At 45.7% G+C, this 25,364-nt stretch overlaps 1 protein-coding gene across 1 annotated transcript; it reads left to right on the forward strand.

Moving 5' to 3' along the window:
* Positions 1 to 32: 32 nt before the first annotated feature.
* On the forward strand, positions 33 to 14,297 carry LOC119250833 (spore coat protein YeeK-like). Its single transcript, XM_037518426.1, has 2 exons — positions 33 to 272; positions 14,058 to 14,297. Exons 1-2 carry the CDS (start codon positions 33 to 35, stop codon positions 14,295 to 14,297), a joined length of 480 nt encoding a protein of 159 aa, XP_037374323.1.
* Positions 14,298 to 25,364: the final 11,067 nt, after the last annotated feature.

The following is a 25,364-nucleotide window of genomic DNA, read 5'->3' on the forward strand; positions in this document are numbered from 1 at the left end:
GGGGCGCGGAGTCCGCGCGCAATCGAGCGCCGATGGCACGGATGCAGGCGGGGAAGGCCGAGCCGAGGGCCGGCGCGGGCCGCTGGGGGGCGGGCGCCGCGGAGAGCCGGCGGCGGGGCGCGGGCCGGGCCCGGCGGCGGCTGCGCTCGGACCCGCCGGGGACCGGGGAGCCGGGGAGCCGGGGCCGCGCCGCAACTTGGCGAGCGCGCGCGGGGCGGGCGGGGAGCGCGGGCGCGGGCCCCGGCGGGCGGCGTCTCGCCCGCTCGCACCTGGTTGGCGCCCGCGGGGTCGGGGCGCGCCGAATGAATGAACGGGCGGCGGGCGGGTGAATGAGCGGAGGGTGGGCGCGCGCGGGGGGCGCCCCGGGCACCAGGCGCGCCGCGCGCGCCGGGGAGACGCGGCGCCCGGGGGTCGCTGCAGCCCCGCGGGCCCCGCTCCACGCCGCGACCCGGGCGGCCCCGCCGCCCCCCGCTGCAGGGGAGGTGCCCGGTCGGCGCCCAGGCCGCTCCTCCACCCGCTCCCGAGGGCAGCTCGACCGACACCCGCAAACCTGCCCGCGCCCCGCCCCTCTCCCGGCTCCGCTCCGCAGCTCCCCGGCGCTCTCCGGCAGGACGCCCGGCCTCCCCCTCCAACTTAAGAAGTCTTGAGTCTCCTTCGGGCAGTGTTTTTAAAGCTGTGGGTCGTGACACGTTAATTGGTCATAAAATAAATTCAGTGGGTGGCAGCCGGCTTAAAAAAAAAAAAAAAAAGCTGAAATATAAGAGAAGAGCAAGTATTAGGATCCAGCGCCCCTGCGCAGGGTAACTTGTCCCATAAGCCTTTTGTCTCTGTTGTTCCTACGAGACATGATGTAAATTGCATTTTCTTCTGTGGGTCGTGGTCCAAAAAAGTTTAAAGTCTATATTTTGGGGGTGTGAAACAATGATCCGGAGGTGTGCCATGTTTCTAAAAGCAAACCTTTTTTTATCTCGCTACCTCTTATCCTTCCCAACTCCCATACCCCATGATGACTCTTCTCCACACTCCACAACCCCCCAAAAAAGACAGGCACCTTCATTCACTTAGCTTTGTCGAGTGGCACATCATTCCCCCTTCTTCTCAGGATGACTCTGGATTCTGCCACCCCATTAACCCCATATTCAACACTACCTTGCTACTGCTTCTCCTGGTCTCATACCACGCACCTTGGCAGCCTCCTGGATGGCCCTTGCTAAACGGGGCCTCCTCGACCTCCTGGGTCAGCTCTGGCCTTTAAGAAATGAGGCCAAGAGAAGTGAAGTATGTTGTCTGGTGTTGCCCAGTATTAAATCTAGGCATTGCCTCTCTCTGCTCCCTCTCTGGTGTTCTTTGCTTCACACCATTCATTCATACCTTCCTACCTGCCCCCACCCCCACCCCTTACACCCTTACTTGATCTCAGCCTAGCTCCCCCTACCGCTGACCACCTTCATAACACACAGTTTTGAACCAGCCATGCTCCTGCTAACAGCCTGCAAGGAATCTGCCGGTAGGGCTGAGTTTCCTTGCTCCTTAACTCTTCACTAAGGCAGGCAGGCCCTGACTCACCTTTCTAAGCACATGGACAGTCTCTCCAGCTAGACTGGAGACTGGCTTACTGAAGGTCCTTGGACAACCTTGTCCATCCCTGCCTTTGCCTGAGCTGTTATTTCCCTACCAAGGATGCCTTACCTGTCTTCTCCCTGCAACCAAATTCCACCTGTGCCTGACTCATTTCCTCCATAAAACAGCCCGAGGTCACACGGGAGTGAGACAGACCTGGGTTCAGATCCCAGTTTTTCCATTTCAGTAACTACATGAACTCGGTCAAATTGTTTAACCTCTCTGAGCTCTCCTTTTGCATCTCAATTAAAATCATCATCATCACCTTCCCTTGCACCTAGGAATCTATCATGATCAGTAATAATAATGCCCCTCCCTTGCACCCACGAGTCTCTGTCAAGACCTTTACCATCCAGGTATGGAATTGCCAATTGTCTCTCTATGTCTCTCTGGTGCTGCCCAAAAGAACTTTCTGCATGGATGGAACACTAACGATTTTGGCACAAGAAATGTGGCTGGCGTGAGTGCGGGGCTGGATATAGCATTTTAATTTTTTAAAAAGATTTATTTATTTATGCATATAAGAACCGGGGTACAGGCCAGATGTGCGGGGGGGGGGTGAGAGGATTCACTAGAGACAGAGTGGGGAGCAGAACAGGCATATCTACTGAAATACACTGCTGAGGGGAGCAGCAGGTGAGACAGGAGAGTTCTGCTGAGCCATGTCGGTCAGCTCTCTGGCCGGCAGGGGGATAGAACTCGTGCTGCAATGGCTGCCTGTACCTTCACAGTGCTGTGCCTAACCCCTTGTGCCACCAGGGAGGCCCTTAATCCATTTAAACAGCACGCCTGGCTAGCGACTGCCATATTGGGTGGTGTGTCTCCAAACAGTATGCCCAAGGTAGCCATGTTGATCTCACTTGACATTGTCACCCCAGCCACAGGCACATCGCCTGGGACAAATATTTGTTGAATGAGTGACAGCTGCCATTTATTGCTTGTGTCTGGCGCCAGGCACAACCTCAGAACTTGATGAGCTGGTATAGTCCTAACCACAGCCCCTGAGAAGGGATTAGATTAGAAACAGGATTCTAGAGAGTTCTGGCAGATAGTAAAAGTTCAATAAAAGGTGTGGGTATTATTACAAGCACTTCCCTGTGACCCATCCAACTGATTTTTATCTCTTTTCCTCTAGGCTGACGAGAGTTCCTGCTTGTCACACACACTTGTCCCATGGGGCCTGACGCTCTTCTGTGTAGGGACCCTGTCCCCACAACTGGGTGTGAGCTCCCAGGGCAAGGTCCATAGCTAGGCTGTCCCTCATCTCGGGGCTTGGTCTGCTTAGTGCTTAGTAATTCCTTTGAACTCCACTCCAGCTGCTGTGTAGCCTTGAATGCTTCTTTGCAGCCTCACTCACTAAAATACCCGCTTCCTCCGAAATTCCAGCGATGACAAGCTAACCCCCAGAACCTCAGGACATGGCTGTGTTTGGAGACAGGGTCTTTCAGGAGGTAATTAGGTTAAAACGAGGTCATTTGGGTGGGTCCTAATCCAGTCTAACTGGTGTCCTCATGGGAAGGAGAGATCAGAACGCAGATACTCACGGAGGGAAGACCATGGCGAGACACAGGGAGAAGCCAGGAGCAGAGAGAGAGGCCTGGGAAGCAACCAGCCCTGCCAGCACTGTCTCCAGCTTCCAGCCTCCAGAAGTGAGAGAAAACACACTCTGGTCGCTTTGTTAGGGCAGCCCTAGCAAACAAACATCCCCCACAGGCGGTAAGTTAAAGTGAAGAAAGATCATGCGTGTCAACTGACAACATCTTCCGAGGGGTCTCCTTAACACACAGGGGGTCCATCTTGGGCGAGGAAGCGGAGCCCCTGGAAGGAGAACAATGGAGGCACATGGATAAGACCCTGCCCCTTCCCCTTTCTTCAGCCCCCAGGACTAAAGCTGGGGGAGGGGAGGAGGAGAGAGGGGGCACATTCAGTAGAAATTCTGCTGATCTAGCTCGCTTGGATTGTACACAGATGGACCCCTGACTTACTTAGGGTTCCCCCACTCTAGGAGGGTTCAAAAGCAATAAGCTTTCAGAAGACACAGAACTCTTAATTTTGAGTTGGGGCACCCTGTGCTCTCCATCCAATGCATTATTCCAAGCTGCATGGGCTGCTTGGCGCTTTATTATAGTCTGTTTTGTGGGAGATGATGTTGTCCACCTGCAGCCTCAGGTAAGTGTTCTGAGCTCGTGTCAGGTGGGTTAGGCTGCACCGTGCATTAAAGACACCCCGCCCCCGCCCCCCCCCCCGCAGGTGGGGTGTCTTTAGTGCCTTTCAACTTATGAAATTCTCAATTTACAAGCTCATCCTGAAGTAACCCCAATGTAAATCCAGGAAGATTTGTGGATAGAAAATGGATTTAGTTTTTTATCAAGCGTTGGCAGGTGGAGCACACCTGTTGTACTCCCCTTGCTTGACTGGGGGCGGGATCTAAGCGTCACCCGTGAAATGTCCTTGCAGGAGAGCGTGGGAATAGCAAGAGGAGAGAATCGGAGGCATTCAGGAGGAGCCCCGTGTTTGAAGGCTGGGAGGAAGAAAAAGAACTTCCTGTGGAGGAGAGCGCAGGGAAGGGGAGTGGATCTGGACAGAAAGGTACCGCAGCATCCCAGATGCTCACAAGAGACCACCTCAGTCAGGGATGCAAACCCCCCCACTGGGATTTAGCAACAGTCTTAGTGACTCTGGGGAGACTAGGTATGGCGAAAAAGAAGTTCTTAAATTCAGCAGGAAGGAAAGTGCAGGGTTTTGATACATGGAAAGGGGAGAAGTAAAAAGGTTAGCAAGGCACCAAAAGAGGGCGCTAGAGAGTCTGCCCGGCAAGATCATCTGGAAGTGTTGGGGTAACACCACTGTTGGGGTAACACCACGAGATGGGTGCAGGAACTGGCACATTTGGCTGGAGAGAGTCGGCACTGCATTTTATTTATTTGATAAGCACACTTAATAATATTTAAATGGTATCTTTTTAAGATTTATTTTTTATTTATTTATGCATACAAGAACTGGGGTGCAGGCCAGAGGTGCAGGGGGTGAGAGGATTCACCAGAGACAGAGTGGGGAACAGAACAGGTGGATCTACAGAAATACACTGCTGAGGGGAGCAGCAGGCCAAACAGGAGAGGTCTGCTGCGCCATGTGGATCATCGCCCTGGCCAGGGATAGAACCCATGCTGTGCCTCAGAGGCTGGCCATAACTTGATAGCGCTGAGACTTGAACTCCTGCACCACCAGGGAGGTGAATAAATGATATTTAATAGGCACATTAGCACTCACACAGTATTCTAAGAAGTTTGCAAATATGAACTCATTTCACAAATCCAATCTCTTGCACTACACACAACTCTAAGTTGCCTTTGGTATGTTATCAGAGACAATAACAAAGGCAAGAGAACTGGATAGGATTTTGTAATCATGGATGCTAGCTACCTCTTCTTTACTTGCCTTTCTACAAAATGGTGCAAGTGATCGCTGAGGTTAGCAGAATAAGGGGTGGGGGTAACATAAGGGGGAACAGAGTATTGACCTGTTTTCTCTTTTTGGTGTATCTATATCTCCAGGTATACATATCTTGTTATTTCTCTAAGGCTGCTCCTAGGATGGTGTTACGGGGCCTGGTTGTGCCTTATTCCCACTGACTGCTCTTGTTTTCCCAGCTGGTCCTTATTTCTATGTTGGAGCTTGTAGTTTTGTCTTTTGAGACTTTGCCTGGTGCTTCACTCTTCAGGATCAGTCTCCTGAAATCATTTTTCTCTTTTGGTCTCTGGCATTATGTGCCTATTTTTCCTTTCTCTCTCTTTGACAAGGCATTTTCTTTTTCTCTTTATCTTTCTACCTCTTCTGTACATTATGACTTCATATTTCTGCTTTAAACCTTTGGTTGGCTTACATGATACATTTTGCAACAGCTTGGCGTTTAATAACTAAAGGACTCCTTAGACAACAGCTTCAGGGACGGAGCATTACACTCACAGCATATGGGAATAAAAGATGCTATGATCAAATTCTGCACAGTAGGAGCTATGCCTTTAAGGGCAAAGGGTAGAGCGAGACTTGGCAGGGTGAAGGGGCTCTGATTGTGGAATCGGCAGACTTAGAGAAATGACTCTGGCACAATCAGGGGAATAGGGAGATAGCATTCATTTTCTGCTGCTACTCCTAGAAGAAAAATGATTCAACACCTGAACAGGGATACAGGAAAGGCAAAGAAAGACCAGCACAGCATTTGGTAGCAAGGAGTTATGGCAAAAAAAAAAGTGCCATCAGCCTATGGACATAACAGAGCTGTGACATACACACGCAGAGCTACAGTGATTTTCTTGGAGGTTGCAGGAATGGCAGATCAGGATGGATTTGCAGAGGAGATGCAGGGCAGAGAGGCAATCCAGCCCAACAGAGAAACTGATGTGATGAGAGGGCCGGGCAATAGCTTGGTTTGCCTGATCTGCCTTCCAGGCTGATCTTGGACAAAGGGGGCAGAAATGGCACAGAGAGAAGCCGGTGCCTTGAGAGTGGTGGAGACACAGGAGAGCTTGCTCAGAAGCCTGAGGGTGCTGTTAAGCCAAGTTAAACCTAGCTCAGTGATTAATCAGTGGGCCTGTGCATTTCTGTGGTGTGTAAAGTTCAGATCATAAAGTTTCCTCCCACTGGCATGAAAGAGCTTGCCCCTATGTGGCAACCCTGGGAGGGAGGTTGACCCTGATGGCAGAGTCCTGTTGCACGGACCGACTCTGCTCTGACATTGCCAAATCTCAGTGCCAAATCCAGTGCCCTTTTCTCAGCCCCTCCCCTGCTCAATCTCTAAACAAACATTAATTAAACACTGTTAATCCCTCATCCTTCTCCAATCAATCCCCTCCCTGACTTTTCATAACAATGCCCTTTGAAAATTTCCTTTCCACTTTCCTGGCCATTCCTGCTCACTCTTTCACTTTTTTTTTTAATTTAAATATTTTATTTTATATAATTCTTACATCTTTTTTCATCTTTGCACAATGTATGCATCTTCATCCTGGTTATATTCCCCATGCAATTGTACCCCCCCTTACTTTAATTCTAGTCCTTCCTTTCCCTGCCCCCCCTCCCCAGAGTGTGTCTCTGGTTTATAGTTGCTTGTTGATTTTGATTTTTACTTTGTATTCATTAGTCTTTCTCCTGGTCTCTTTTTTAGATTTTCTAAATTCCTGCTATGAGTGAGACCATCCGGTATTTTTCTTTTTCTTTCTGACTTATTTCACCGAGCATGATCCCTTCCAGCGCCATCCATGTTGCTGAAAATTTGCATGAGTTTATCTTTTTTGATTGCTGAGTAATATTCCATTGTGTATATGTACCACATCTTCTTTTTTCACCAAGAAATTCGATTCATCAAATGCCCCATGTCTGCTCACTACGTGTTAGGTTCTGTAGCAGGAGCTGGGAGGATCGAGTGGAGTAAGTCCCAGCTGAAGCTTTCAAGAAGCTCAAGCTCAAAGGCATCCACCAGGTAAAGAGCACAATGCAGCACGATGTATATGCTGCCATACATGGATCCACGTGGTCAAAACCCAGCAGAGGGACAAATGGTAAGGAGTGTGTTTTTAGGGGTGGGGGCAGGCAGAGATGGCACAGCTGTGCCCAGCAACGTGAATTCTGGCGTGGGCCAGCAACTAGAAAGGCATGCGTGCCCAGGATCTGGGCATGCGTGCTTTCTGGGCAATCAGTTGGAGCCTAAGGACTCCTAAGAATCATGCTTTGGATGCATTTTAAAAAATACAGACAGTTACAAACGCAACTTGTGTTAAGACACAATTACTGAACGTATGTTTCTTTACTGGTACTTTAAATAACAAAGAACCTGAAGTTCAAGAGAAAACACAAGCAGCAAATCCAGAAACAGTGCAGCTGAGGGTGGGGTGGAGACAGAGTCCCGAGTGCGGCGCTGAATTGTACCTTATTTTTCAGGCACCAGGTGTGGGGAGAAAATGAGTTTCAATTTTGAACCCGTTGAGTTTGAGATTCCCAAGAGATATTCAGAAAGGGATGCTTGGGTGCCAGGTGGGCGAGGGTGTGGGAGCTCAACCAAAAGTTTTCAATGGGAGATAAAAATTTTTGAATCATTAGCATATAATGGGGGGCTAACATAGGCATGGGGCAATTTCACAGGGAGAGGTGACGGTGGGGTGTGGGGGGGTGGTGTGTGGTCCTTGGGTCACCTGCATCAAAAACAAACATGGACTTTCTAAAAGACACAGACACTGCACGTGGAACCCCAAACCAGTTCAGGGATCTCTGGGGACAGTGGCTAGGAATCGGCAATTTCCCTTCACTCCCTAAGAGATATGTTTACGAAAGGGAGTTCACCAGCCTCTGCTTTGTAACAGCCCCTGGTGTGAGAAGCTAACAAGCTAAAAGTTGGAACTGGAAAGGGGGAACCCAATCATTTTATTTTATTTTTTTTAATTTTTAAAATTTTTAATTTATTTTATTTTATTTTTTAATTTTTTTAAATTATTTAATTTTTTTAAGATTCATTTTTATACAAGAACTGGGGTACAGGCCAGAGGTGCAGGGGGTGAGAGGATTCACCAGAGGCAGAGTGGGGAGCAGAACAGGCAGACTGACTGAAATACACTGCTGAGGGGAGCAGCGGGCGAGACAGGAGAGGTCTGTCCTACCATGTGGGTTTCTCCCAGGTTGGCCGGGAATGGAACTTGTGCTGCAGTGGCTGCGGATTGCTTCATAGGTTGCATCTTAACCCCTGCGCCACCAGGGAGGCCCAACCCAATCATTTCAGGGGTGGTGGTTTCCTCCAGCAAGATGGGTGCCAACCCAGAAGTCTGACATCTGAGAGTAAACTAGACTCAGAATCACTGACTCCAGTTTTTCTTGAATTGAGAGGACTGAGGTCTTTCTGAAGTCAGCTGTAACTGGGTGTCCCACTACTGTCAAATAGCAGCATCCTAATTAATATAAGGCATCCTTTAATTTTGTGATTTCCTGGCTTTTTTTTTTTTTATCACAGTCCATGCGTAGATCTTTCTAAAACATTCCATCAGCCTCAACGTGTAATTAAAAACAACAACAACAAAGGCTCTTTTGTCATAAAATTCCAAGGATTTTCACTGTGCATGTGAGAAGAATTTGAAATTTGAAAGAATTTCCTCTGAAATCTGGCAGTGTCTTCTGCTCACATTCCATCTGCCCCAGGTGAGACACTTAATCAACATTCAGAAACGGCTGATTTACTTACCTGTTCTTTAGGAGACACATACTGCCTGGTTGAATGGAGCTAGTTTGTCTGGTTGAGTAGGATATTTTTAAATGGAAGACAGAACAATAATACAAAACAAGAAGTTTTTTAGTCTTGAATTTCCTTGCAGCCTTTCGACATCGTTATATCAATTGCAAACTTCTGAATGATAAACTCTGTAAAATAGCCACCTTCTCCAAGAAGGAAAGGTGGCAAGAAGAGGGTTAGAGTTTTTTCACCAGTGAAACGGACTCATGAAGGACACGTTAGCATCACTAGTTGCCTGGATTTGAGCTTTGAGCAAAGCAGGGCAATGAATGGGCTGATGGAGGAGAGCATATGCTAGAATCTGGATTAAGTGGGAGATGGGGGTGTGCTATCAGGCATGAAATCGGCCCTCTCCTATTTCACTGTCCTTCACCTCCACTGTCCCCCACTGCACTTTGCTTCTACGTGTTCACAGCGAGCTCCTTGGGCAATCAGTGGAGCCTAAGGACTCCTCAGAATCATGCTTTGGATGCATTTTAAAAAATACAGACAGTTACAAATGCAACTGTGTTAAGATACAATTACTAACTGTATGTTTCTTTACTGGTACTTTAAATAACAATGAACCTGAAGTTCAATAGCAACAAAGTAGTGATGAGTGTGAACAGTAACCGGAACAGCGCCAAGAAGACACAAAAGTTTCTGTGACTTCAACTGGTAAAATCACAGGTACCGCAGTTAGTCCTGCGGCTGGTTGCACAGTGTCAGCTTTGAAGGATTTTGGTTAATGAAAGTAAAGAAGCCATTTTCCTCTCATTCAAGCTCACAGGTCTCCTGAATTCTGTCCATAAGCCCTTTGTGAATGTGGGACTCCAGGAAACAAAGCATTATCCTTATCCTATCCCACTATTTTTTGCCGAGTATTTATTGTTTTCTAATAGTATGTATTATATGTATTATTTACTGATTTTTAAGTTCTTTTTTTTTAAGATTTATTTATGCACACAAGAGTTGGGGTACAGGCCAGAGGTGCGGGGGTTGAGAGGATTCACCAGAGACAGAGTGGGGAATAGAACAGGCAGAATGACTGAAATACACTGCTGAGGGAAGCAGTGGGCAACACAGGAGAGGTCTGCTGCACCATGTGGGTAGCTCCCTGGCCAGGGATCGAACTCGTGCTGCAGAGGCTGCGGACGGAGGCCCTGATTTTTAAGTTTATTTTAATCGTTGGGTTTTCCCTATTAAAATAGAAGTCCCTAAAGTCAGGAGTCTGGATATTTTGTTCACGGATGTGTCCTGAGTGTCTGGAACAGTGGCTGACACTTCCCCGAGGTGCTGTAAGTACAGGAGCCGGGAAAAAGGCCGGAGAACAGCAGTAAAGGGCCTCTGGCCTTCTGTCCTGTTTCCCTTTCTCCTTTCTGCCTTCTCTGCTGTCTAACCACTTTCTCTTAGCTTTACAATCTCTCTCCTTTCCACTATCTTTTATTCTCTTCATTTCTCTCTCATTCAACAAGCATTTACTGAGCAAACAGTCATGACAAGACAGAGCTGGGGCTCCGAAGGCTCATCCTCCCACCCCGGGCAGTGGCTCAGGGCTTGAGCTTTGAAGTTAGGTCAGCCCAAGTTCAATGTCTGCCCTGACATCATACTCGCTGTCTGGCTATGGGCAAAATCTTCACCTCTGTGATTTAGTTTCTTCTGCATAATTTATTCATTTATTAGCCAGTCCTCAGCGGGCCTACTATGTGTCTGGCTTTTCTGTGCTAAGTCCTTGTGATCTTGCGAGGAGAGATTAGAAAACCCGCACTAAAGATGTGAGGTGATAAACGCAATGGGAGGGCAACCCCAAATCCTGGGCCCCTTGAAATTCAGTCTCAGCACACGGCCATGGCCAAGAAGAGTCCATCAGCTCCAAGTAAATTCAAATGCATTCCACTGGCCTTTTGAGTTTCTGGAACAACACGAAGGGGAATTCACGTTCATAGTGCAAGATCAGCGTTATTAAATCTCCTCCTAGCCTACCCCCAGACTTCATTTTCTTCTTCCAGGCATGCTAGGAGTTCATGGCATGGGTGGACTTAAACTCTCACCTTCCTTTAGTGGATGAAGAAGGGAGCAGGGTAGTGTCAGAACCAGAGATTTGGGCCTTTCTCTGGTAGATCGTAGAGGAGAGGGGGTTCTGAATACCCAAGTGCTAGTTTTGCTAATGAAGGAGCACAGGATGGGGAGCAATCTGCTGGTGGTGATGTGCAGGCCAAACCCTGAAGGCTGAGGAGGGAGAGGGAGTGTCTCCCAGCATGGAGGGCTGGGTAAGGGGAGATCCTGGTTCTTACTGTGGGCCAACTCAGTCTGCCTGGAGCGAGAGGGATGAGTAGGATTCTGGCAAGAGAAAGTGTGTTGGGAGATGGGCTGGAGGGAGGTCAGAGGGACAGATGGAGCCAAGTCTTGCAAGGCCTCATCAGCCTCATGAGTCAGGGCCTGTCTAAGATAATGGGAAGTTAGAGAGTGAAGAGATCACGTAGAGTGTTAGAAGTCCCCAAGGGCTGCAGGGTGGGACTAAATGGGGGGGGGGGCGGGTGGAAAGGGGGAGAATAAGATTTGGAAGAGGGAGACATGGGTCAAGGTGAGGGCAAGATTTAGGGGAAATGACTGGTTACAAGAAACCTTCCAGAGCTGCACTCTCTAGGCCTTAATGACTAATCATATGGGGGACAGGGCAGTATTATGGGTTAATTCCCCCCACCAAAAGACAAGGAAAAAAAGACCTCAGAAATTGGGCCATTGCAGAGGCAGTTAGTTAAATTCAGAGGTGGACATACCAGAGTAAGGTGGGCCCTAACCCCATATAGCTGGTGTCCTTGTAGGACAGCTCCGTGAAGGTAGAGACACAGGGAGATGGGTACATGAAGACAGAGCGCTGGAGAGATGCAGCCACAAGCCGAGGAATGCCGGCATTACCAGTGGACACCAGGAGCTAGGACTGCAAACACTTTTATTTTAGGCTTCAAGCCTTCAGAACAGCGAAACAATAAACATCTGGTGTTTAAGACCCCAGAGTGTTCTAGCAGCCCCAGGACATGGCCCTCCAGGGTGCGTAGCCACGCTAGTAGGCTAAACATTAGTCTACTCCAAACTGGCATTATTAGTTATTACAGAACAAGAAATGCTGGAAACTATGAACAAAACATTAAAAAGAAAATCAGAAAATATCTTCAGTTGGTTCAGAGATACCTAAAACCCCACGACTGCTGCCAGAACTCAGCTTCCTCCCAACACAGGTCTGCCGAGGTGATGAACATGATAACTTTGCATACGTGCTCTAGGTGTGCAAGCTCTGTTGTTTTAATTAAGTAAAAACCTAATACATTTCCCACCCACTGGCAACATACGTTGCCCAGCCCAGTGTGACCTGAACACTAGGCCCCTTGTTCAGAAATTATTAAGGCTTTCAAGACAGTGGGGGAGGTTCAAGCCCAGCACACAGTCCCCACACCTGCACCTCTGGGGCTGCCCTGCCCTGGGGAGCCAGGAGGAGGAAGGCCAGCTGACTGGGGAGGAAGAAATGAACTTGGTACGTTGGATGGCGTTGAGGCACTTGCCCTGCCCTCCCCAGGGGCACAGGTTAGGTGATAGAGAAACCAGACTGTTCCTCCTATTAGCTGGGGCAGGCCATCAGTGCTGAGCAGAAGTAGAAGTAGTCCATTCTATTTCTATAGCAGAGGAGAGGTGCTGAGTATTTTTAAACAGGAGTCCAAGGTGGTAGTGAGGGAAAGATGAAGTGGAAGAATTGGGAAGTTTTGAGTCTGGCTGTTTTCCCACCTTTTATTTATTTATTTTAAAGATTCATTTATTTTTATACAAGAACTGGGGTATAGGCCAGATGCACAGGAGGGTGAGAGGATTCACTGGAGACAGAGCAGGGAACAGAACAGGCAGACTGACGAAATGCCCTGCTGAGGGGAGCAGCAGGCAAGACAGGAGAGGTCTGCTTTGCCATGTGGGATTCTCGCCGGCCGGATGGGATTGAACCCGCGCTGCAGAGGCTGCGGACAGCCTCACAGTGCGGTGCTCAACCACCTGTGCCACCAGGGAGGTCCTGTTTTCCCACCTTTTAAATGGTTAACAAAAACAAGACACAGGGCCTCCCTGGTGGCGCAGGTGTTAAGGTCTCAGCACTATCAAGCTATCTCCAGTCACTGCAGCACGAGTTCTATCCCCAGCCAGGGAGTTACCCACACAGCGCAGCAGACCTCTCCTGTCTCCCCATTGCTCCCCTCAGCAGTGTGTTTCAGTAGATTCACCTGTTCTGCTCCCCACTCTGTCTCTGGTGAGTCCTCTCACCGCCTGCACCTCTGGCCTACATCCGTTTTTGCATGCATAAATAAATAAAATAAATCTTGAAAAACAAAACAACAACAACAAACCCCCACAAAATATAACCCCTCTCTCCAGTCCTGTATGTGTGACATCTACCCGTTGGCTAAACAAGGGGCATTGGCAGGGCGGTGTGTCAATCTGACCTGGCTTGGCAGCCTGCCAGACACAAGCATTCATCTTTTTGTCTGTTTTATAATAATGTGACAAATTATAGAAATGCTTATTTTTTTTGTGTGTAATCTGTTCATTAGTGAAAGGTCTGACCCACCAGCTGGGATCGTTGTCTTTTTTACGATGCCCTCAAATCTCTGCATCTTCTAAACATATTTTTTTTCTAGAGCATTTTTAGGGCTGTACATGTAGTTCTAGGTCAGCTCCTCCATCAAGCCACACTGAGTCTGTCTGCCCCTGTATAATCTGAGCTACAGGATTATTTCACCCGAACCATGCTTCGCCCACGAATGAAAACCAAAGTCATCCCATTATTTCCTCCTCACTGCAAAGTGTGCCTGTCTCTCCACAGTAAGTCCCCTCCCTGCATCTACAAATGCCCCATCAAGAGCTTAGGCTTATTAAATGATGTGCCTTAACCATAAAGTCAAAGTAGTTTTAGTTAAAAATGCAAGTAGGGGCCATGAGGACTCACTGGGTTTCATGTTTGAACGAAACATTCAAACTTCTGCAATTATTACTAATATTACTACCACTACTACTGCCATTACTATTACTACCAGCGCTAGTACCACCACCACCACTGCTACTGCTGCTGCTATTACTCAACCACCACCACTACTACAACCACCACCACCACTACAACCACCACCACTACTACCACTATGGTTACTAGCACCATTACTACTATTACTACCACCACTACAACCACCACCACTACTACCACTATGGTTACTACCACCATTACTACTATTACTACCATCACTACAACCACCACCACTACTACCACTATGGTTACTACTACTATTACTACCACCGCTACTACAACCACCACCACTACTACAACTACCATCACTGCTACCACTATGGTTACTACCACCATTACTACTATTACTACCACCACTGCTATTGCTGACACTATTACTACTACTGACACTACTATTACTACCACTATCACTACTACCACTGTTATTATTACTACTATTACTGCTGCTGCTACCACTGTTGTGGCCAGTATTATGATTTTTGAAAACTGAAACAATTTTCTTCATTTCTCCTTTCTTTCAATTCTCCAACTATTTTCTATGCATTCTGTATCCTACACTAAAGCAAGAAACATTGAAATAATTATTCAGAAAGTTTCTATGCTTATCAAGCTAATATCCTATAATGTGAGTGATTAGGTAAGAATAATTGATAAAGAGACTACTCAGAAAGAAAAACAGTTCCTTAAACTCTGGAGAAAAGTAATCAAGCTTGCACAAAAATCAAACTAAATTAGGTTACATGAGAGAAAGTCAAAATTTCAGTATCAAACCATTGTTTTTCTGCTCTTAGATATTCATTCTCATGGACAAGGTAGGTGGTCTCGGACTCCATATTAAATTTGTGTGGATTCATGGATATTAAGAGAATGTGTAACAATGGCTGCACTATAAGTGGGTACAGTTATGGATTTTATATCTGGTTATCTATAAGACACAGAAACACAATTACTGTGGAGTTGCTGCCTGGTCCAGAAGCACAAGCTGCTACCACTGTGGCCTTCCACAGTGGAGGCTGATTTCACTCCTACAGCCCAGGGTGGGCAGTTAGCAGGCGGCAATCCACACAGTGATTCAGGGACCCAGGGACTCCCACTTGCCCTCCATTTTCAGAAGACAGGAGATGAGAATGAAGGGCCCCTTGGGAGGTGTTAACAGGTCAGGAGTGGTGCCCTTGTCTCCCGTCCATATTTCACAGGTTACCGCTTGGTCACAGGGCACATCCAATCTCAGTGCTGGGGGTAGGGGTGCAGAAAAATGGGTCTGGCTGAGTGTCCAGGAGAAGAAAACAAGTTTCAATGAACACAGAGTCCCTGCCGCTGTGGATCAAGACAGCGGTCAAGTGTTTACACTGGCCCACATGTAAAGAAACAGCCTCAAGGAATAAAGAAAATAAGAAATTTAAATGTAAAGCCTAGCTGCAGTCACTCAAGGAGGCCTGAAAGAGGAATTACATTTTTTTAAAAATTGTATTTTTTCAATTGAGGTAACGGTTTACAATTCTGAATATGATTCAGCGTCACCCCCTCAGATGGATGTTACCATACCACACCCACCACCAAAACACCTACAGTCCCCCACTAGAGTCCCTTGGCCCCCTCCTGCCCACCCCACCCAGAATGATATTCTCAGTGCACAAAGCTGGTAAATTCACCTCTCAAGTCTACCTGTTTCTGTATATGTACCCTGATAGACGCGGCCCCTCCTCCCAAAGTCCTCCCTCCCTACTTCCAGGCTCCTGAGTCTCTCACAACTGAGATCACTTAGACTTTCCCTCCCTTTCACCCTAATTGTGCTTCATTTAGCCCTCTGGGCTTCAATTTCCCCATCTGTGAAATGAAAAACTTGAACTGGATGACCTACATGTATTGAACACTCAACGAATATTTATTAGGAGCCCACTGGGCTAGGCCAGCTCAAACATTCTCAAATGCTATGAAAAGGGCAAAACTCTAAAATCACAGACTTTCTCCCACTGTGGATATGGTTTTATAAGAATCCACACCCACCTCATGGCTTGCTTTAGCGGCACCTTCATGTGGTGAAGAGAGTATTTTTCTGATGAAAATCAGGTCTTTATCTTTGTGTTATTAAGAAATGGTCATTGAAGTTCAATAAAATTCATGAAAAATGGCTTGTAGAACTAGAATGACTGGTTTTTTTTTTTTTTTTTTTTTTTTTGAGGGAGGCAAGACATTACCCACTTGGGGGAATCTAATTTATAGAAATGAAAGCATCAGAATCTAATGGTATAGGCACAAGTGTGTTTGCTGCTTTATTATATATTTAAGCCAAAGACTCAAATTGACCGGAAGTAGGGTGTAGGGTACATCCATTCTTACCCTGGAATATGATACAGTTATTAAAAATAATGAATTTGAGTTATAGCCATTGACCAAGGAGAGAGAGTGTTCATGATTTATCAAGTGAGAAGAATAAGATTAGAGTAGGGTTTGTTGTATGATTCCATATTCATGAGAGAAATGAGAACACCCCTAACTTAGTCACCACATAACTTAGTATAATCCCAGTGAAAGCCACAGAAGACTGGACTACTCCCCAGGCTTCCCCAAATCTATTACTGCAAAGGCTGGGATTGGAGACTCTGGCAGACATATGAGATTGGTAACTTTTTCTTTACACATCATTAGAGTGCTTTTTTCCCATTTCTTACAATGATCACATTCTTTGGAATTAAAAGAATTTTAAGTATGGTTTTAAAATATCAAAACAAAGAAGCATTTTATAAAGACACATGCAAATGAATAGTAGTGCTCATGAAGTTTAGAAAAAAGAAGCAAGGAGGAAGAATGTGTCTGTGTCTCCACCATATCTCTCATAATATTCTTTTCTCTGGGAAGATATTTTTCAAAGCTGAGTAGGGCTTGTGTATGTACTGAACCCTGCTACTCCCCATCTAAAGTGCAATCAAGACTCTCATTCCATGTTTAGCGAGCTGTCTCCTTAGAAATGTAGTTGATCCGACTCATGTATATCAGAAGGCAAGTGCCCTGGACCCTAAGTATTTGGATTCTAGCAGGATTTTTTTCTCTCACCCTAAATTAATACATTAATTTTCTGAGTTGGGGGAAATGCAAAGCTAGACTGTGGTTTGGTTAGAATGGATCAACTCATCAGATCCTAATAACTCTTGGGTAAACTGATAAAGTAGAATTACCAAAAGCACAAGACTGAGAGCTGGACCCCTGGCTTCATACACCCTACAGAAATATAGGCCCCCTCAGGCTGCAGAAGTCAACCAGCCATGCCCACAATCTGCGTGGTTAGTTTCTGGTCTGTGGGATCACTGGCTCTCTTATCTAGATGCCCTCTGCAGTCTGTTAAGTCAAATTTACCATAGAACTTGGCCCAGCATCTGCATATAGTTTATTGATAATGAAAGCAAATCAATCAACAAAACAATGATTGAGATGCGGGTGGTTATCTTCAGGAATTCCATAACACAAAGTTGGGTGAATGGTTAGCTAGCCCCTTTCAGCGACCAGGGATGTGGGCAGTGAGAGGAGTCAGATGCCTTGTCCATTTTGACAGTCAGAGGAGCCAGAGGGTGTTGTCAGCTGGGACTTTGGTTGCTAAGTCAGTTCTGCTGCAAAGGATGAAGGAGGGAGCAGAGAAGGGATGACTTATATCCCTCTCCTCTAAAAGAGATGTCTTAGAAAATGCACTTTTTAAATTCTAAGCATCACGTAGTATCATTTGAGGCCCAGAGAAGAGAACATCAGGAGGAAACAAGGCAAAATGACAAAGGAAAGGAAAGCAACACAAAAGCTCATTGGGACACTGTCTCACTTACATGAAGAGGGGTCAGGTGGGTTATGTAGCTGCTACCTGCCTCATTCATGTGAAATAGGCAAGCTGTTTAGACGGACCATTCATTTCTAGACATGTAATTGAATGGTGGGTCTACTTGCGAATGGCATAAACGCAAACTTTGTTTGCGTGAATCTCAACAGTCACTAGTACATCTTTTTAGTAAGTTTTGAACACCTAATATGTGCCAGATACCATTTTAGTGCACGCTATCCATCAGTCGATACCTTGGTCTCACAGTCTAATAAGAAAAGCCAAGACAGAGACCCAGAAGAAATGAACAGACAAATAAGAAGGTGGTATGTGATACGAGCCAAAGGAAAGATTCTTATTTTGAATTCTATTGACTTGTAAAGGATAGAAAGATGACAGTCTGCTGAAATCGTCAAGGAAGGCTTAGATTTTGCACCAGATATTGAGGGACAGATTTGATTTGGAAAGGCAGAGAGAAAAAGGAAACATATTTCACAGGAGATGGGACAGTACCATAATGGGAACATTTACAAAGTACTTCACAGTTTGCAGGGCATTTTCTCATCCGTGGTACAGAGGTGGAAATGAGCAAAGCTTTTGAGAGTCAAGTGCAGAGATCAATCTGACTTAGCAGAAGATAATCATCCCTCGTTCATTCCCCTGTGTCCTTTCTTTTCTTTCCTGATCAGGGGTCATGCTTTCATATTGACATGCTCATGTAAAGTCCCTTTATAGGGGGGAATTTCTCTGCAAAGAAGTGGTAAAAAGAACCAGGAGGCTGAATTTCTTAAACCAACAGGCAGTATTTCTTCTGTATAGTGTGTGTGTGCACACACGTGTGTGTGCAGGTGTGTGTGTGCATGTGCGTGTGTGAACTAATAGCTGGAACAGGAGACTTTCTATGTGGATGAGTAAGACATGTTGTACTTCATCCTCCCAAATTAAATGTGCTCTGGACTTGAAGGACTTCCTCTGTTTCGGCCAAGCTTACATTTCATTCCTTTCTAATTCAAAGGAAATCTGTTCTTCCTCTCTATTTCACAGCCCCCTCTACTTTCAAACCTCTGCTCTTGCTGTAGACAATTCCATTCATCTAACCAAGTCTGGCCACCCCGTTCAGTTTCCAGAGCTGCTCCTGTTAGTCACGAACTCTCTTCCAGCTATAAATACAATTATGATTATTGCCCCTTCTCCATCTCTGCAGTGGTATTTAATATTGAGAGAAGGTGCAATACATTCCTTTGAGATTTTTTTTTTAAAGATTTATTTATTTATACAAGAACTGGGATACAGGCCAGATGCACGGGAGGGTGAGAGGATTCACCAGAGACAGAGTGGGGAGCAGAACAGGCAGACTCATGAAATATACTGCTGAGGGGAGCAGCGGGCGTGACAGGAGAGGTCTGCTGCACCATGTGGGACACTTGCTGGCTGGCTGGGATCGAACCGGCACTGCAGAGGCTGTGGACAGCTTCACAGTGCAGCGCTCAACCGCCTGCACCACCAGGGGAGGCCCTCCTTCGAGATTTTGACAAATGGCTTGGAGCCTTTGTGTCACACACATACACACACACACACACACACACACGTATGTGTTTAATTTTAGGGGAATCATGTACCCTCTAATCACTTTTCTAGATTACTTTTTTTTGGTATAAACCATATACTTCAATGCTTTCAAATATACTTTGATATTATTTTGTCTTACATATGTCTTATATTCATAACTAGACTAACCTTAAAGGTCAAGCTTTTTTAGAATTTTTTGGTATCCCTCATAGCACTGGGTAGAATGTAGAACTCATAATGGGTATTTAATAACAAATTTTAAAAAGATGGATAAACAAACATGTTACATCTGTATGCTGGAATATTACTCACTGGAAATAAATGAATGAGCTACAGCAAGTCACAAAAATACATGGAGGAAACTTAAATATTTATTACTAAATGGAAGAAGCTGGTCTGAAAAGGCTATTTGCTGTACAATTCTAACTCTATGACATTCTGGAAATGGCAAAACTATCAGGATATTTAAAAGATAGTGGTTTTCAGGAATCCAAAAGGTGGGAGAAAAAGGCAGCATGCAGGGGATTGGGAGGCAATAAAACTCTTCTGATACAGTAATGTGGATACATGTACAACACAAAGAGTGAGCCCTAGTGAAAACCATGGACTTCAGTTAATAATAATGTAATAACATTGACTCACCAGTGGTAACAAATGCAGCACAGTACTGTAAAATATTAACAGTTGTGGGAAGCAAGGAAGGGGTAGGAGGCTATAGGCACTGTCTGCATTTTCCACTCATTTTCTATAAACCTAAAACTGCTCTAAAAAAGCAAAGTCTTTTTTTTTTTAAGAAAGGCTTCAGATTTTGGCTGTAGCTCCTAATAACTTTTGGGCTAAAGAATGTGCAACTCTGGACCTCCCTGGCGGCGGAAAGGGTTAAGACGCAGCACTATGAAGCAATCTGAAGCCACTGCAGCATGAGTTCAATCCCCAGCCAGGGAGCTGACCCACATGGTGCAGCAGACCTCTCCTGTCTCACTCCACTGCTCCCCTCAGCAGTGTATTTCAGTCACTCCACCTATTCTTCTCCCCACTCCTTCTCTGGTGAATCTTCTCACCCCCCACACTTCTGGCCTGTACCCCAGTTCCTGTATGCATAAATAGATAAATCTTAAAAAAAAAAGAATATGCAACACCAAATACAATGCATGTGTTTTAGCTTCTCAAAGCTTGAATCTATTGTGCTAAACTCAGTAAAACTTGCTGCTTGACATCATGTTGACACAATATCTAGGCTTTTGAAATGGACTAACTGAACCTGTAAAATATGTACTCATGATAAAGACTCAGTCCAATCCTATATCTATATCAACAAAAGACTTAACATTTAACACAAATTTCAACATGAAGACAATGCATTCAAGTAAATTAGGGAGTTCCACCTATAAATGAAAGGAAGCGCCACAAACACATTGTTGTTATTAAGAGTTTTTTTCCTTCTTGGTCTATCTTTTCATTCTTAACAGAAACTTTCAGGAAAAGTCTTATCTACCTGGAAAATTAATATCTGGAGCTTCAGAAAATCAGCTCAGTGAATAATAGGGACAAGTTTAGTTTTCAACTTTAAAAGAACAGAGTTAGGGATAACCATCGAGGTGGCTTCTCCCCCAAAGTCATGTCTGAATCGATTCTTCTGGGGATTTTGATGATAGTATTAACTATTTGCATCACAGTGATCCTTATAGGATATCATCTTGTGTGGTGGTTAAAAAGACTGACTTGGATACAGCCTCTCCAAGTCCTAGCATCTTAATAAAGACATGAAGTTCAGCATAGAGAGATTCAGCTGGCTGGGTGGAAAGACACCCAGCCAGCTGAACCTTGACCAACACTTGACCTTCCTCTTTGCTCTTGGCTTTGAGGGGAAAGAGAGAAGAGCCAAAGGTTAGCAAAGAAGGCCCACGGGCAGTTGCTCCTCAGCCACCGTGTCCACTCACAACTTTCGCATCTCCTGGTAGGAGCCACGCTGCCTTTGAGGCATCTCCTGTGACCCCATCCACTATCTGACCTGACCAAGCACCAAGCATTCATTGGATTCTGTTTATCATCTTCTTCCAAAATTACAAAACTAATCTTTCCTCAGATAAAACAAAGACACTCTTTGCCTCAACTCTTCTCCTCAGAACACCCATACATGCATTCCAATGCACAGCGGGGTCGCCACTGTGTACACGCAGCAGATCTTAGTTTATCTGCAATCCAGGCAGCCATGAAGCTCAGATGACAAGCATTTTTTTTAAGAGGCAGAAGTCAGGAAGGGCAGTCATTGTTCAGACTGTGAGATTCAAGCAAGCAATGCTCGGAATCTGTGAGCTCTGTTGGGGAGAAGATGGTGGAAGCAGGTGAACTAGGAAAGAAGATGAGCAGGCCAGAGGGAAACAAAGAAGTTTGAGAGGCAAAAAGGAGAAGGTAGAGAAGAAAAGGAAAGGGAAGGAGAAGGAGGCATAATGGGGAGGGAGATAAGAAACAGAAGCTTGAGGGGACAAGGTGCTTGTCAGCCAGGAAAGACCTGAGAGACAGAGAGGGTGGAGCCAAGTCAGCCCAAGTTTTTATTGTGGTAGGAACAGGGGGAGCCAGTTGTATTGTTTTGTAAGCCACAGCACTAGGTGCTTACTGTATGACTTTCAAGGTACAAGGAGGAAGCAAAGGTAGAAAACAAAATGTCAGTTGTGCTAAAATCTATGTCAATCTTTTTGTTTTTTAAAGATTTATTCATTTATTTGTACAAGCATGGGTACAGTCAGAAGTGCGGGAGGGTGAGAGAATTCACCAGAGGCAGAGCAGGGAACAGAACAGGCAGACTGATGAAATACACTGCTGAGGGGAGCAGCAGGCATGGCAGGAGAGGTCTGTCATGCCATGTGGGACCCTCGCTGGTGGCTGGGGATTGAATCGGTGCTGTAGAGGCTGCGGGCAGCTTCGCAACCCAACACTCAACCGCTGCGCCACAGGGGAGGCCCAATCTATGTCAATCTTAAGGAAAGAACAGAAACCTTCTAAGCAGATCAGTGTCTTGGTATATTTCATATATCAAGACTCAAAAGAAGACATGACTAAAATTTTTCATATAACCATAGTTCATGCTCCTCATAGCGACCCTAAGGTATTAAGGATTACGTTAGACATGTCTGGATTTTCAAGAAAGATGAATTATGTTGAGCATGGTTTGACCATTCGATACAGTTGGAATGTTAAGGGTGTGTTGCTGTATTCTAATTTTCAGATCATGGATCCCTCAATTTCCCGGGAAGCAGTCCACTGATAACCAGTCAGAATCTCAGATCTTACTTCAGATTCTGTAACTATATTAGTTGTCTGCTGGATGTTTCTGCAGAGTTCTATCATCATTTTAAAACATGACCTGAATACAGTATTGTATATTTGAAAATTGCTAAGAGAGTAGAGCTAAAAAGTTTTCATCACTCACACAGATTGTGTAGCTATGAACATGCTGGATATTGACTATTAACTAGACTTATGATGTGATCATCTCTCAATACATACAAATATCAAATCACGGTGTACACCTGAAACTAACATAATGTTCTATGTCAATTATATCTAAATGTCATCCTCTGACTTTGTTCTCTCCTCTTGCTCTCTTCTTTATTTCTCCAAGGACTGCTGATGTTTTCATCAAAATATCTTGGTCCCTTCCTCCCCATTCTCACTGCCCTGAATTAATAAGCCCAGGTCTTCATTTGCTGCCTCTATCTAGACTCCTTCTCCAGGACACGACACACATGTCCTACAATAACTTCCTTATCATCGCTTCCATTTCACTCAGGCCTGGGGGTTGGGGGTTCCCCAGTTGCCCTGGCAGGCAACCTACCCTGTCTTACTCACCACCCAGGCTTATCTGCTAATTTCTGGTCACCTTCTAGCCATTTTCCTCTCCAGAAGTAATTTTTTCTTCAAAATATGCAATTGAACATTTCTCGAGTGCTCTTTATCTTCATTCATGTTATAAAGCAGATCACATAGTTTTTAATTTCCTCTTAATTTATTTTGGAATGAAGAGAGATCTGTCTTGACCATGCTTTCACCAAAATTAAGGTGGAGGAATTTTTCAGTTTACATGAAATCTACTAGAATCCTATTTTAAAATCTTAAATAGGTGGGGCCTCCCCGGTGGCGCAGTGGTTGAGCGCTGGGTTGCGAAGCTGCCCGCGGCCTCTGCGGCGCCGGTTCGATCCCCGGCTGCTCCCCGGCCACAGGAGGAGGGTCCCACATGGCGCGCAGACCTCTCCTGCCGCCCGCTGCTCCCCTCAGCAGTGTACTTCGGTCCTTCTGCCTGCTCTGCTCCCCGCTCTGGCTCTGGTGAATTCTCTCACCCTCCCGCGCTTCTGACTGTACCCAGTGCATGTATAAATAAGTAAATAAATCTTGTATAAATAAATGAATCTTTAAAACAAACAAACAAAAAACCCCTTTAAAAAAAAAAATCTTAAATAGGTGAATGAACTGAGTCCAGGCCTAATGATCCAGCATCCAGATGGGGGCGGGAAGGGCCCTAGCAGGGACTCATAATTGCAATCATCACCATCTTTGACCACACACCAGGGCTCATGCTGAACATTTGATATGTTGCCTTGTTTAATTCTCACGATCACTAAGAGATAACATGTCATCATCCCCATTTCACGGATGAGGAAACTGAGGCTCAGTGAAGTCAATTATCCAAACAAGTAATTAGCGGAGAATTCAAACTTCAACAGTCTGGCTCGGGAATCTCTGTCCTTGATGCCTACGTTACACCATTTCGATCTCGTGTGTTTTCTTCATACATGCCTGTTTCTTCCCTGTGTCCACTGAAATCTTGAGGCCAGGTTTCCCAAGCTTGTTTTAGGAACAAAGCTAGCCACATCTGGGAGGAGATCTGTTGCCCAAGGTCTTCCCTTTGGGGTGGCCACCCCTCATTGTGGGTCTGGCACTCACATTGCTGACCAGGTGTGGTTGGGGGTGTAGGGTGCATCTTCCCCAGCAGCTTCTACTGCCGCCAGCACTCCCAGGAAGAGCTTATTCACATACGTCCAAGGCAGGAAGGGGTGTGCTTTCCCAGCTAGCCCTGGGGTTCCCATGTCCATGTGCATCACACTCACACTGATGGTCTATGGGATGCAAAGTCATCATTTAAGTGAACATTGAAGGCAGTTGAACATTTGATGTCCTGCAGGTCTGTAGGATCAACCTAGTCTTTTTTAACTAAATAAAAAATATCTTTCGGCTTCCCTGGTGGCATAAGGGGTTAAGATGCAACCTATGAAGCTATCCACGGCCACTGCAGCATGAGTCTGATCCCCTGGCTGGCCAGGAGCTACCCACATGGCGCAGCAGACCTCTTCTGACTCGCCCGCTGCTCCCCTCAGCAGTGTATTTCCATTGATCTGCCCGCTCTGCTCCCCACTCTGTCTCTGGTGAATCCTCTCACCCCCCTCACCTCTGGCCTTTACCCCAGTTCTTGCATGTGTAAATAAATAAATCTTTAAAAAAACAATTAAAAAATAACATTCTAAATCATCATTCTGACTGACAGAAAATCAGCACATCTTCCTGGAAGAGTTACCTGTTGAATGAACAGGTCAGAGATAGAGGGAGCAGGGCGGTGTTAGCCACAGGGATGGAACTGCAGGAAAGGAGCCCTAAATGCACTGACGGACCCAGGATGTTCAAGGTCAGTTTCCAACAGAATGCTTGTCAATTTCCTTCTCGGTGTGTGGGGATTTAATTTTTTAGCATTTTTAGCGTCACTCACATTTTTTTTGATAACAGATTAACCGCGTAGGCTATCTTAGAGTGCCTCATTTACCACACATCTGCAGAACTTAGCTCCAGCCTCACCAAGAAGGAGTAGCAGTGCATTTTCTAGAATTGTTATTTTATGCTTTACGAGGATGACTTGTTTATATAACTGAATCTTTTTGTTTTCCAAGAAGATTCAACAGTTCCATTAAGCAACAGCAAAAGCAGTAGTCACTTTTCCAGAAGAGACTTCAATCTTAGTAAGATTTATATTTCGCAAATAAATATTTAAAAGCAAATCATAACAGAGCGAAAACCAG

The sequence above is a fragment of the Talpa occidentalis genome, unplaced genomic scaffold, assembly GCF_014898055.3.
Source record: "Talpa occidentalis isolate TD23 unplaced genomic scaffold, MPIMG_talOcc4v2.1, whole genome shotgun sequence".
Lineage (NCBI taxonomy): Eukaryota > Metazoa > Chordata > Mammalia > Eulipotyphla > Talpidae > Talpa > Talpa occidentalis.